At 52.8% G+C, this 15,123-nt stretch overlaps 1 protein-coding gene across 12 annotated transcripts in view; it reads left to right on the forward strand.

Moving 5' to 3' along the window:
• Positions 1-1,672: 1,672 nt before the first annotated feature.
• Rdl (Resistant to dieldrin) overlaps positions 1,673-15,123 on the forward strand; it is a 79,902-nt gene continuing 66,451 nt past the window's right edge. For all 12 annotated transcript variants that reach the window (XM_019840883.2, XM_025302568.1, XM_019840888.2 and 9 more), the window contains exon 1: positions 1,673-1,945. In XM_019840883.2, coding sequence (XP_019696442.1) covers positions 1,848-1,945 — 98 coding nt within the window. In that variant the 5' untranslated portion in view covers positions 1,673-1,847. The remainder of the gene's footprint in view (positions 1,946-15,123) is intronic.

Genomic DNA, 15,123 nt, shown 5'->3' on the forward strand with positions numbered 1-15,123 from the left:
GACATCAAGGTCGCAATCATCACGCGAGCCCAACAACGCGCGCGTTTCCCTAAGCAGCAAGCTCTCCGGAGAAAAAACGTCGACTAAAACGTAATCTCTTTCCGCAGCGCGTCGACATACACGCAGCAGCGAGACCCGACGAGAGGGTTGACGGCGGAGGTAGGGGTAGGGTAGGGTGGCGAAAACTACGAAGTTCATGAAACAATCAAGTAGTCAGGGTGACAGCGAGCGCAGGCACGACGCTAGTCGTCGGCTCGAGGCGAGCGGGTAGGTTAGGGTGGGTGAGAGACAGAAAAGGAGGGGATGAGAGTGAGAAAGGGCGAGGGTGGGCAGACAGGTAGGTAGGGAAGCACGCAGGCACGCAGGCAGGCAGGCAGGCAGGCAGGCAGGCAGGCAGGCAGGCAGGCAGGCAGGCAGGAAGGAATAGCGCGCCTGCGCGCTGAAACGGCCGGGCTAGACGCGAGAGCCGCCACTCCCGAGCGCGTAGCGGTGTACCGCGGGTGCTGACCGAGTGTCCCCGTGAGAAGAGCGAGAGAGGGCGAGAGCGAGCGAAAGAGTGCGAGAGCAGGCGCGAGAGAAAGAAAGAGAGAGAGAGAGAGAGAGACAGAGATAGAGAGAGAGAGAGAGAAAGAGAGAAAGAGAGAGAAAGAGAGAAAGGTGACAGGAGCAGACGGAAGAATGTCCACCGCGAGAGGAAGGATCCTGCGGAAGCGGAGCCCGTGGCAGGACACCGCAGGCGATCAAGAGGCTCCGATCACTCTGTAGAACGCGAGGGACGCGTACAACCTCCAGGAGGATCTCGTTTCCCTCCTCCGTCGACCGGTCCGATAACACCCGTTATCCCCCGCTCGAGTGTCATCCCAGTGTCGCTTCTAGCTCGACGACGCAGCGGGAATCGCGAACGAGACTCGGTGTCGTGCGCGAAAAGAACGGGGTGAGAAAAAGAGAGAGAGAGAGAGAGAGAGAGAGAGAGAGAGAGAGAGAGAAAGAGAGAGAGGGAGGGAGGGAAGGAAAGAGAGAGAGAGAGAGAGAGAGAGAGAGAGAGAGAGAGAGAGAGAGAGAAAACGGCAGCAGAAAGATTCGCAGTGAGATCGCGGAGTGTTCGCTGACGGCACCGTCGCGCTCGACACCTTGGCGAGACTGCTACTGCTGCTCCGCGCGTTCATCAGCCTTCATCGCGAGACGGCCAATCAAGACAGCCCTATTGTGATCTATCTCGTCGCGAGTGACGGAGGTGCAAAGGCGGAGGGAGCGTCACGTCGCGCACGTCGCGAGAGCGGAGCGGGTGGTGTGCTCGCGGTGAGGGAAGCTCATCGCCACGAGTTAACCGAGAGAGTGCCGCGATATCACGGATCGCCGGTCCACGTTGTCGTCGTCGCCGTCGTCGTCGTCGTTGTCGTCGTCGTCGTCGTCGTCGTCGTCGTCGCTCGAGTGCTCGCGCTAAAGCAGCGGGGCTACCGTCGTGAGAGTGATAGTGACGGGCAACGGACGGTGAGAAACGGGAGAGGTGAGAGAGCGAGGATCGGGCGAGAAACGAGACGGGGAGCGAGGGAGGTCGTCGCGAGAGCGCGAGAGCGGAGGGTCGCGGAAAGCACACGGAGAGGAGCCCGAAGAGGAAGTAAGACGGGGGTTGGAGGGCGGGGCGGGCGGGCGGGCGGGCGGGAGGGAGGGAGGGTGAGACACGGACGACACGCAGAGAGGCGCCGGGTCAACGCGCCAGGTAGCAACGCCTCGGAACAGCCGTCGACGTAGTCCTCGTCCTCGCCGTCTCCAAGCGGCGCGGGCTGGTGTCGTGCTTTTCCTCCTCACGAGAACGCCGACAGACGCGGCGACTCCGGGGGACAAACATGGGTTCCTTCCACGTCGCCTCCTGGAGCTTCGCCCTCCTCGCGGCCACGGTCGCCTTGCTGCCCGCCACGCATCGCGCACCCTTCGCATACGCCGCGTAAGTCGTAACATCGCTTTGTGTCTTCGTCGCGTGTACATACACGAGAGTACGTCCAACGTCGCGAGAGCTCATCGTCTTCGAGACGCAACCAGCAACGTGCTGTCGTCTTCTCGGTGAGGCGGTGAGCTCGCGCGTCGACGCGACGGACCGAAACGGCGCGGCGCGGCGCACCGCGCCGCGCCACGCCGCGTTGCTCGGTAACTCGCGCCTTTGAATACGCGCGATTCGACGCGCGTAGCGCGCGCACCAGTATTTGTGATGTTAGAAAATAGAGCTCTGCGCGGGAACGACCGATTGTTGCTGTGTCGTGTTGCCGTCGCGCGCTGCTGAATTATCGTGGATTCGTCGCACGTTGCTCTCGATAAGCCGTCTCCTCCCCGTGCCTCTCGTAGGTCTCTTTCAAACCCGCAAGGGTCAAACGGTCCCTGTAGGTGTGTTAGAAACTCGCGAGGAAATAGCTTTGAGAAAGAGAGGGAGAAAGGTAAGCCTGTGCATGTGTCGTGAATAGGCGTCTGGAAGGCTGAATGTCCGAGAGGTATTTTAGAAAAGTCGGTATCTCGCGTACGCTTAGACATTCCGCTACAAAGCGGACATTATTATTTCGGTAAGACCTATCTGCGATAAGTGCAGAGTTTTGCCGATTCCACATCATCGATGCTTCCCCCGCGGAGACGACTAATCACCACTCCATTTTATTCGCATAATTATACCATTTTATTCGCATAGTTATTTCCATCGGCAGTGTTACCCGTATCATCGTCATAGAAATCTTCAACGTCAACAACAATAATACTGTATATATGTATTCTCTTCCTCCCCTCCCCCCTCTCACGCTCTTCTCACACTGGTTATGCGGCGACCGCACCGGCGATGCTCGCGATACGCGCAGATTAGTCTCGGGTCATTTGGACGTTTGAAAAATATCACGCGGGCAAATGGTGACGAGTGGCATCTTCATCTCGCGACAGGCGTCACTCGTTATGCCACCTCGCCGGGAATAACAAAGTTTTATTACGCGATCGTGTCTGACGTCAACCCGCTGCCTACCATCAAGTGCAAACAAGATAGAGGTTTAGCCTTTGACATAACGGGCGCCACAATGAGAGCGGCGCGTAGCTTTCTCTCTCTCTCTCTTTCTTTCTCTCTCTCCCTCCCTCCCCCCCTCTCTCTCTCCGCCGTCTGGATGCACCTTCGTGATTGCATGTAAATGAGCGGATACACGCAGCCACATTGCATGTCCAAGCGTATGCGCTTCACCACCACGCGCGCGAGCTCTTTCCATGATCACAATGACGCCGCGCCATCCCTCGTGCCTCCAAGGCGACGATAAGGAAGCTCTTCGCGTTTTAATAATCATAACATATCTCGCGCCGCGCCGCGCCGGGCGCATCGATCGTCTCACAACGTGCAACTCGCGTTCCCTCCCCCGCCTCGCGCCCTCGCGTCCTCCCGCCTCCCACCCGATCGATACGTGATCGACGAGCACAATACACGGTGGTGAACGGCACTGTTCTTCTAGCTGGATATGTGGCAAGGGTTCATTCGGAGTGTAACAGTGATCACGATCGATGCTTTGATTCATTCGGACAGACAGATATGCTTACAATTGCGAAATCGCAATGATGCAAAAAATGAGCTGGGAGGAAAAATCACACGCGCGTGCGGTCTCTCTCTCTCTCTCTCTCTCTCTCTCTCTCTCTTTCTCTACCATATTTTATAAAATATCCGCGCCTGCGTCACGCACAACTTAATGTCAGCTTGGAAGCAGTAAAGGGTTAAAAATATACGGAGCGACGCGATCGTGCATTAAGTGTATAGTGTAACATCCCGAAACATCTTCCGCGCCCAGGAACAATGATACATTCTCCCGAGCTATTCGGCAATTATCGGCAATACTCGAAGAAGTATAAGTAGAAACCCTCGAGTGAGGGTTTTTCATCGTCGACCAAATGGCCACTCGCGACGACCGGGTGGCTAGAAAAGGGAAACGCGGACAGAGGCAGAGGCGAACCGTGCGGAAACGCGTAGAACGGAGCGTCGGCGCTGAAGCTCGCGCCGATGCTCGTTCATCCGTTGATCGCGATTCACCAGCGGCACGTATTAATAATCCGCGAATACAGCCGGCAAAGTTTGCCGCGGAGCGAGCCATCACTCGCGATCGATCACTTTGCACGAAACATTCGACGCGTTGTACTACTCGCGGCCGACGGCTGCGTACACTCGGACTCTTTCCCCTGCCAGTTACGATACGTTGCTCCACCGGTGAAATCTCAACGCGCGCGGCCAGTCTAGTCGCATCGATCGTAAAATTTGCTAAATATATGCACGCTAAATATATGATTCGGCGAGTCTTCGACAAATCAGACACGCGGAATCGCCCAATTCCACCAATTATGCAGTACAGAAAGCACACTGCAGTTGGGTCTTTAACAGTTGTCGCATTTTAATATCGCGGTATTGTATTTTATATATAATCGCACATACACACACACACACACACACACATGCCAACACATGTTCATGTAAATTACATCAACCCTGTAATTCTGTCTGAATGGAAATTATAGCCAACGATAACGACTATCATCGTATACAGCCTGTCATTTCAAATTACAATAAACGACATGAGAGATACAGTCTTTACAGCTCGAGGTCGAGCGGTGTAGTCTAGCCGTACACAAGCACATTTATATTCTAATACGCGCGAATATAAAGAATCATGAATAATCGCGAGCCGCTTGAATCGAAGCGCTAAGTCTCAGTCTGATCGCCGGCTGATCTAGAATGTGTAGAGGAGAACTCGAGCGACGACACTGGCTGAGGCCAATATTATCGGCCAATATTTCCTCCGGCCGTTTAACTATCGATTCATCTAACGACTCGACGCGTGCTCCCATTAACGCGACGCACGCCGCTGTTTTGCCGTCACTTTTCTCCCCGTTACTGCCGTGCGCGCACGGCGTTAAATTTCAGGCAACTCCCCCGGAAAATATCGGACGACGATACCGTCGCTCAACCCGGCCAGCCCCGAAACAATTTTAATTTGCGGCGCGATTATATTCAGCGAGGCTGATAAACGAGTAGTTACATGTAGTCGGAGGGATTATCAATATTTACGCTCTTCCGGAGCAAGCGGAGCCTCGGTCGTTCCACCTGTTTCCTCCTCGAGAGGGCCGCGCGCTTCTCTCCGGCCTCCTCCAAGCCCCTACGAGTACCAACCGCGGAGGTACTGTAGTGTGGTATCGGTGATCGCAGTAGAGCTCTCGAGCAGGAGGGTGCTCCCGACGTGGCAGAGCTCCAAATCCTCCTACGCCGCCACCCTCGCCAGCCCACCGCGGCTAGGATCGTCGCCACCCTCGCCCACCCTTGGATCGGTGGCGCGCAAGCAGGCCCCTTCTCCGTACAAGCGCGAAGAACACCCTTTTTCCCTCAGCCGGTCACCCGAATCCAGCTCGATCCCGGAATCCCAATTACGTCGCGCGCGCGCGCGCGCCATATTCATCGAACTTTCTGTCATCTTCGAGACAGCCTCATTACTTAAAACCCCCGAGGAGCGCGCGGCCGTTCAATGGCCGTGGAATTATTTCGCAACGGCTGTGAATTTCCAACGGAACGCGCAGGGACGAGAGAGCGGCTGCGGCTGCGGCTGCTGCGGCGGCTCGCCGAATCGCGCGAAAAATTGGACGAAACCAGCCAGCGCCAGCGACCAAGGATAACCATCGGACCATCGCAGTAGCGTGAGGTAGCGTCGCGCTACAGCAAAGTTTCCTGGGCGCTCAAACTTCTCAAATTCAAAGTGTACCATATACCGGCGGCATAATCTCCAGATTATGTACAAGGGATTCCAATTCTCCGCTTCGCTCGATTAGCGCGTACACTCGCCTTAACGTCCGCGGATCAATGCTCCGTCTCAAAGTGCGCAATTATGAAAAGTAGCGCTCGAATCGCGCGCGCGATATCGCGGAACATCCGAGAGAACTTGCGGGAGTAATTAATGGCTATTGTCGAAAATACCCGCTCAAGGATCGCTCGGCGAGCGCGCTGCTTATCGACCCGCGATATCTCTCGAGTCCGGTCCGGTGAGACGGGGATATCCTTTGGCAGCTCTCCGGAATTGAAAGCGTCGTGGATTATCGTCCGCCGGAGAATCGCCGTGTTTTCGTCGCAACAGCATCGGACAGCCCCGCGCCGCGTCGCGGAAACAGGCGAGATCGCGCCAAGTCATTCGACTCCGACTGACCTATTTTCCGCGGGCAGCGTACAAACGCGCGTACTTTGCGACGGCACGGATTGTTGTTTTCCTTCGCGTATCCACTAACCCGACCTATGTGCTACCGCGTTGGCAACACCACACCGTCGGTGAAAGGATAACAATGACAACCGATGCCACCGAGTGTTTTTCCATTACCGTTTCGACCAGAAAAGATTTATCTTGCCCGCGGGTATCTGGCATTCCGCGCTCGCGCGTAATGGAGCTTTTAATGCGTTTCCGCGTCTACCGCGCCGCCGTATATCTCAATATGGAGCAGAAATTTGGCAAATAACCGGGCTGATTTCAGCCGGGCGCGCGCGCGCGCGCGCGCCGCTGCTGGCCGGACGATTAAGATGTCACGTCGGCCGTGAATAAATATTTCGCGGCTTCAATGACAAGTAAATCCGCGATAACGATATGTGTCATGGAAAAATCCCGGCGTAAAACGACAGACAACTTCGATTTTACTTTGTTGGAGCAAATTGACACGCCTAGCGTTATAGGTACACATATACGTGTATCGATATAAATCGATATAAATTGATGACGTGAGCGCAGCGTGTGAAAGGTCGACGGTTGCCATGCGCTCCAAATTGAAAAACAGAGCATTTTACGTAAACGATTAGTGACTGGCAACTGGCATATAAAGGCTGACAGGAGAATCGGGTACAGTGGGATAGTGAGAAAGAGAGAGAAAGAAAGAGAGAGAGAGAGAGAGAGAGAGAGAGAGAGACGAGCAGAGAGGGAATGACGTTTCGCTCGCGCAAACAACCAATGCATATTTAATAGTGGACGATTATTAATGCGCGCTTACGCGGGTGATTGATGAAACCGTACAGACTCGTGCAAGCCTCCGCAATTTATGTCACGATTCATACGGCGTAATGACCATATATCTGTTCCATTTAGATGTACCCTTTTTATATTCGCCACATTTACAACGACGGAGTTTTAAAACAAGCAAGAAAACCGAGGGTGGGTACGCAGAGTGTGTAATTAAAACGTACAGAAGGACGTAGGAACGATCGTTTGCGTTTCGAAATCTGCCGAGAATCTCGTCTCCTCGTGACCGGAATCGGCAAAATCAGAGCGGCAAGAAGAAACACTTGCACTAGTTGAAACTCGCGAGGCGAGAGGAAACGCTGCTCGAAAAAAGAAAAGGAAAGCGAGCGCTCGGCGAAGTCTGAATGTCGCGCTGCAAAAGACGAGCGTCATTTCCGACGCGTCGCCGCCTCGTGTTTACCCGCAGTGATGCATCATCACTGCCGATATTACTGTAGCGTCTCCGACGAGATCGCGTAGCGGCGGAACGTAACAAAACGTATTTAGATGGCGACTTTGGAGTTAATCGGATCGCCGTGGCGGCCGGTATAACTCGACAGTGAAGAGGCGCGAACGAAGACACGAGAGGACGGTATCCGGATCGGCGAGCGAGCTCCCGTCTAGTTAGCTCTGCAAATCGAATATTCTTCGGTAACTGTAATATCCGGTTCAGCCGCATTCAGGTGGCTGACTGTTCTCCCCGCGCGCGCGCTTCACCGCTGCCACCCCGCCGAGTGGCATATTCCGCGGCAGGGCGCGCCGATACAGGAAACCGTAGCCTCGATACTAATGATTTCATCCAACGCTGGCTCGTTCACCTTCGCTTAGCTTCGCTCCGCGCGACGATACACTCGAGCGCGAATCCCTCCAGCTTGCGCCGCACGTTAATATAACGCGGCCCTTCGCGCCCGAGACCGAGAATGCAACATTTCGACGCGCTCCCGCCCGCGCTGGAAGAGCGCGGCGCGCATTTTCGGAGTCTCCCCTGTCGATACCCTCAAACCGCTCGACACACACACAACGTCGTCAGGCCTTTAAAGTTTTATCGTCTTTCAGCGAACAAACGCAGTACACGTGTTTACTCGGAGAAGAGTTATTCAATACAAAATGCCCATTTGAATAATGGACATGTATCGCCATGTGAGCGCGGCTTTACAGTATACGCGGCGGCGGCGGCGGCGAGCCACCAGCACGCACGTGCCGCTTGCTTAAATCCATCCCACGGAAAAAAGCGCTTGCCTCTCATTACAGGAGTCGTCGTAAACTTCGACTTCTTCCTTGTGTAACACAATCGCGACGGGCAACTTACCTAATAACGACACGCTCGGCCTTCGGACAAACTTTCCGCACGTGTTCCTTTACGTATTCCTCGCTCGCCGCGCGCATATCTGTCGCGTCGCGGCGGAAATCCGACGGGGCGGTTTTCGATAAATCGCCCCCGGCGAGCGAGCAAATTCGTGCACGCGCGGCCGCTACGCCGGCGGATACTCCCCGGCCTGCGTATTTGCCGGCACAAATATCGCGACGATACGAGAAACGTGCCGGTCCGAGTTATTAGTGCCGGAGTTTAAGTACTTGGACAGTAACCGCGATGGAGGGTCGAGAGCAGCTCGCGAGCGGTCACGCGATACGGTGACTTTCCCGTCCGCTTCTGGATTTTAACTCGTGGCTTTTGCGCGCTCGTAAATTCGTGCGCCGCGGCGAGTGTCACGATTAATATGCGGTTGTTTCGCCCCGTGCGCCCCCGCCCGCGCCGTCTGCACGGCCGCCACGTTGCAGAATCCGCGACCGTGTCGTGACAGTTGCCGTACTTTCAAATTACTTTCAAATTACCACTCGCCGAATACGGAGATGCCCGCCACGCGACGCCGGCGGAATAAACCAAATTATTACGTCGCCGGTGGCCGCGCCGAAAGAGCAAACAAGTCGCGACAATGTACTACGGTGCACGCACATTGCATTACGTAGCCGCGCTCTCTCTCTCTCTCTCTCTCTCTCTCTCTCTCTCTCTCTCTCTCTCTCTCTCTCTCGGCCGAATCGAAAATGCACCCGCCAGTCGCGTCGCGAGCGACGTTGCGTGACGCAATAAGAGAGAGAGACATGTTAAATTTAATAACTATTGTGAAGTAAAAAAAAGAAACACATACGACGAACTACATATCTCAGCACGAGGCGAGGTTAAACGCCCGCGCTTGAGTGTCATGTGACATAAGGCCACTGTTATCGACAAGATAGAGAGAAAGAGCGAGAGAGAAAGAGATGTTAAAGTCGACCGTTAAAGATTCCTTGTCATAAATTTTAATATTAGAATTTAGATATTATTTAAATATTAGAATAAATTGATAGCGCACTTCGGCACGAGAAAATGCGTGGGGACATAATAACGATATACAAAACGACGAATAATCATGTCGCACTAAAGAGGGGAAGAGGAGAGGGAATATCGATGACGCGTGAGATATAAATCGTCCTGACTCGGCTTGACTCTTCAAGTACTTTCTCGAGAGTGAATGATCGGGCTGGTGTCTATATCTTTACGCCGTGTATGCCGGTTGGTCAAAGTCAATCGAATTATTTATAAATGAATGGAAAGATACACACGTATAAGGGCGCATCGCAGAGAAATTCAACGGGAATCGATCTGTGTTCAAGGGTGAATGGAGCAGAGTCGAAGAATAGCCGGGGACGGTAACACGAGCGTAATAAACCGACGTTATAACCGATGTTAGAACCGGCTAGACAGGGGCACGCATCAATGTGGGAGGGGGGAGGACGGCCGATGCAGCGCAAACGATATGGAAACGAATCAGCATAGTCGGGTGAACCAACAACTTGATCTCTCTCTTGGGTACAGAGTCACGTAAAGGAAACAAAACAATCAACTCGGCGCTGGCAAACAAGCAAAGTTCCTAACGGATCTTCAGATCTCGCGGAATATTACGGACGGGTGAGCGCGCGCGTACTGTTTTGGGAACGGCAGGAACAACTTTGACATAAGCGAAAACGCATTTAGATTCGATATACGGGCAAACGACAACATCGCGCGCTCAAACGCGATAATTAAACACGGACCTGGAGAGATTGCATCGTTGGAACAAAACAAAAAATATATATAAATAATTAAGAGACGCGTAGCAAAATTATTTCAGCACACACTCTTCGGTATCGCGCGGAAGATAAGAACTACCCTCTCACCTTCATATAACTGCGATGCAGAAGCTTCTGCAATCTATCATCGCATCGCTGTCATCATCGCGTTGCCCATCGTCCATGATAAACATCACGCAACTCGCAACGTCCATGGAGAACCATCGAAGTTCTCTCTCTCTCTCTCTCTCTCTCTAAAAGCTTTCTTTCGCCTCCGCGACACTCGCAGATGCGACAAAGTGATGAACGATGTAAAAGCCGCCGGTGACGATGCGTATCGAGAAACTAGCTTCTTCGCGATGCAACGCGCCGCGATGTACGCGTGACATACGCGAAGTCGAAGACGACGACGACGACGACGACGACGATGACGATGACGACGACGACGACGACGACGACGACGACGACGACGACGACGACGACGACGACGACGATGACGACGACGATGACGATGACGACGACGACGACGACGACGAAGACAACGGTGTGCGCGGCGAAGTCGGCAAAGAAGGGGGAGCAGTCGCGGGAGGTCGAAGGGGGTTCGTCGGAGGTTGTGGGTGGTCGGCGGAGAGGGAACGGGGGTTTCTCGCGTGCAGCCTTGACATGGGCCAGGAAATCAATGGGACCTCCAACACCGACGCAAACTCGGTCAACCGAGCCCACGTCCATAATGTCGTGCTGTACGCGCGCGGATGTACGGCACTGTCGGAGCGGCAATCGATGCGAGATCCTATCGGGAAACGTCTCACCGCGCGCGCGAGCCATCGAATTTGTACCCTCGAGCCAGCTGTTGACTTAAAAACTATCAGTCAATCTGGCGCCGTCGCCCGGGTTAATGGCACACCGAAGATTCCGACGTCTCGATAAGAACCGTTTGACGAAGCTCGCGAAGAGGAGCGACAAGTCGCGATAATGTCGCGCGCGATTCGGATCCCTACTTGGAGCCGTTGCTGGAGACGTAGCAGAATGCGGACAATGGCTTAATGAGAATCTTCTCCTCGTGGCAGGCGCGTTTTATCGAGAAATTCTACGACCAAGTGACGAATCGACTCTGCGCGCGATTCGTCTGTGAGCGAATATGCGTATCGATGTTTGCCGACATGTTTGTCGAGACGGGACGCGCCCCCCTCCCCGTCTGCCTCTGACAAATTTGATCCTTGATATCATTTATTCGTATCTACATACGTGCGCGCGCGCGTGCGGCAAAGCGCGCGCGCGTGCGGCAAAAGCTGAATAATAAAGTGCTTTGAGGGCACAGCAACAAAGAGAAAGAAAAGGCCGCGCTCTAATCAAAGGCAATTTATGCGGAAAAAGAAATCGGTGTGTCATGCACTCCGAAAAGTCGCGATCTCGATCCGACGTCCATCCCGCTGTCTATCGCCGCAATGATCGGCATCGGTGCCGATAGGCAGGAAATGAAACGACGTTTCAAAGGAAACGTCAAACAGTCCGGTAGGCACGCCTCGCCGATCAGAAGCAACCACTCTATCTGTTCTCTCCACTTGATTTCCCTACATCAGATATCAAGTAACGAAACAGATATCTACATTTCGCAAATAACGTTCTATCGACAGGCAGATATGGATATATCTGGATATAAATATATATATATATATATATTTATATATATATATAACACACACATACACGTATACGTATACACTAAATTTCGGTCAGCTGCACGTTTCAGCCGCTCGTAATTACTTTGCACCGTAACCCGCAACATTCCCCAGCTCCAATCCCAACATTTGCGAGAATAAGCCAGACTAGCGGCCAAAAAGGAGGAAAGGAGCATTTCGCGTTCGTTTGACAGGGCGACCCGATGACAGGCGGAGAGGCATTTTGGTCGTACGTCGACATTTGTATTATCGACGAGAAACAGCCGTCGACAATAAAGGCCGACCTCCGCGACGTAACCCGCAATCGCGGCCGTGTATCTGCATGCCAGAACCTTGACGAGAGCGCGCGGCCAGGGCTGCCAATCAATGGCGAGGACATCACCCTCGACGACTAACGTCTGCCGTCCTTGATCGTCCGTTCGCCGCCGCGCCGAGTCGCGCGCGCGCGCGAAACTAAAACCGCTACATACGTTCGGAATACTTGAGGCGCCGAGGTCGAGTCAGGGCTACATTCCAGGGCTAACTGGCTGGTAACGAAAGTACAATAGCATCTTCCGCAGGTGTATGAATTTAAAGGAGAAAGAGCTACGCTGCCGCGGCGATAGAACCAAGCGCGCTCGAGGACACCAGTCGTGAGATCTATGTGCCGTTTTATACGATTGTCGCGATTAATCATGTCGCGCGAGACCTATCGCTTTCGGCCATCGATTGCCGCTCTATCACCACGTAAACGCGCCGAGTTTTATGCTTTCGATGGAATTACGCGCGCGCGCGAAAAAGACACTCGATTTTTCACGCGCTCCGCGGCGTGTTACTTAGCAATGAAGCCGGATTAACAACGGATGAATCTTTCATCCGACCGCTCGTCGCTCGCTCACCTTGGTCCATCGAACACGCGTTGTATTTTTCGATAAACGGTGCACAATCGAGCGGCGCGGCGCGTAAATCTTTCACGCGTGGTCACCGTGCCAAGCATCACGGCTGTTTAATTCGTCATAATGCCGCTGGCACCGGAATTAAACAGCCGCCATATACGCACTCGTGAAATCGCGAAAAATGCTAGAAACCGAGAGAACCGGCCGGCCGATTGGTGAAACATGTTTTGTAATTCAACCCGTGAATAGGATCAAGCACTCGAGCATGCGTGCCTGTGTGTGTGTGTGTGTGTGTGTGTGTGTGTGTGTGTGTGTGTGTGTGTACGTGCGCGCGCGCGCGCGCGTTTGCCACACGAATGAATGCGCATGGAAGCGCCGAATAGAAGTAATGCGTGTGTATGAATAAAAGTAATGCATGCATGAATTTGTGCGGCATGTCGGTACGGAAGGCATGATGAAAGAAGCTTCCAGGTCGCATTAAGGTAATGCGTCGTGGTTACCGCGTTAAGGTTCATCTCAAAGTTAGGCGAACAACGAGCGGAGCCGACTTTTCGTCACATCAGAGGACCGGTTCGCACCCTCCGGTAATTTGCATATGGCTTGTCTTAAGAAAATGAACACGGCCGTTTGATGTGGCGAACGTTTTTCATCGTCCTTCTGTATAGCAGGTGTCCCGTTACCGCTAGACGCATTTTAATTAAACGAGCTTTGCGGCGAACCTCAAGTTGATCTTTCGCGAACGTGAAAATAATTGGACCGACCCTGGCAGCGCCCTTTGCGTGTTCCTCACGCTCGATATCAAATATTTCGACAATGAACTCTGGAATTGCTCGGCCCTGAAGAGATCAAACCGGATCTGTCCAGAAAGCGGACACTTTGCTCCATCTAAATACGTGTTGTCGTATTTGAATTCACATCTGACCTACCAATATCCACTCAACTACGAAGGCAGCCCGAAAGGCAGTTCTCGGCCTAACAATGAAAGAAAATTTTTTTTGCCGTGAAATATGTTTTATTTTTCAATATAATCTCCTGAAACTTCAATACATTTATTCCAACGTTTTTTCCAATAATTCAATACCATCATTAAAGTATGATTCCGGAAGGTTCTTTTCGCTCTGGTGTACAGTGGTGGATTCAAGTTTCATCAACAGTTACGAAACGACGCTTGAAATCCATTTTATTTTGCATAAAACGATCCAAACACACTTGAGAAATACACATTCGAATGCGTTTTTGGTCAATTGTTAGCAAATGCGACACCCATCTTGCACAAAGCTTTTTCGACTGTGGTGTGCTACTACTCGAATGATTTGACAGATCGAATAAAATTTTACATGGGTTTATATCAGAAATGCCACTTTCCAATATAATTATAGTTTGACAGTTTCTAATGCTAATGTATGTGTCAGGTTGAGAACTTTTCAGACTGCCTACGTACCTACGCCAAGCATTTCGATTCGACGTTGCGAGCGGCTTATTAGCTCAAACATCGTCCCCCTCGACGGACATCACTCGCGACTCTTCAGTTGTTCGTCAAGCGATCGCGCGTCGATAACAAGCATAAACTATAAATATAAAAATGCGGCGTAATTCCGCATCTTCGAGCGTCGGTGATTATATCCCATGCAACCTCACACATCGATTGCATCCTCCTCGTCTGTGTGTCAAGGCTATTTACTTTTATTCTCCCGACGCGCATTATAAATTTCTGATCAGCGTTGGGACACGTGTCCCAAGTCGATGAGAAATATTTAGAACGCTATCGACCGCGTTTCCGCGTTGCCTTGCGTTGCGTTGCGTTGCGTTGCATTGCGCTGCGTCTGCGTCGGCAGACCAAGCGCACCGGCAGTAATTACCGATCTGCGATTCCCCGTTCGATCAATAATGACGCCCTCACGACCGAGTTCCGTGAGCGTTCGTTGCCTTCGTCTTGTCTTTAGAAATTCGAATAATAACGAGAACGCGTCCGACGGCTGGAGAATCCGCCACCAAGACGAAGCGAGAGCCTTCGGTCGATTTCTCCTCCTCCTCCTCCTCCTCCCGTCCCCCTCTGTCTTTCTCTCGCTCGCGACCGGTCCGAGCAATCGCGAGTAATCGAATAGAGCGCGGCGGGCAACACGTTAAACTGGCAATTTCCCTCTTACGAATGTAATTACTGGCCCGTATTTACGCGGACCTCTCGCAAGTCACGGCGTGTATAGTCGGCTGGAAAAAGCACCGACGACGCCGTCAGCGATGGCGCGAACCCTCGTCGTGTATAAAAAGCCATTGCAATCACGCGGTATACTGGCACGCTAATGGGGCATTGATATAATTAACTGCTATACCGGCACGCTCTTTCTCTCTCTTTCTCTCTTATCGAGCCCGACTCGTATGCCGTTGCCGGCGTCGTGCATGCCGCCACGAACGCACGCCTCGACAAAAATAGCGCTTCGTCGATATACACGGTGTCCAAAG

This window comes from Harpegnathos saltator, unplaced genomic scaffold (assembly GCF_003227715.2).
Source record: "Harpegnathos saltator strain DR-91 unplaced genomic scaffold, Hsal_v8.6 scaffold5, whole genome shotgun sequence".
NCBI lineage: Eukaryota > Metazoa > Arthropoda > Insecta > Hymenoptera > Formicidae > Harpegnathos > Harpegnathos saltator.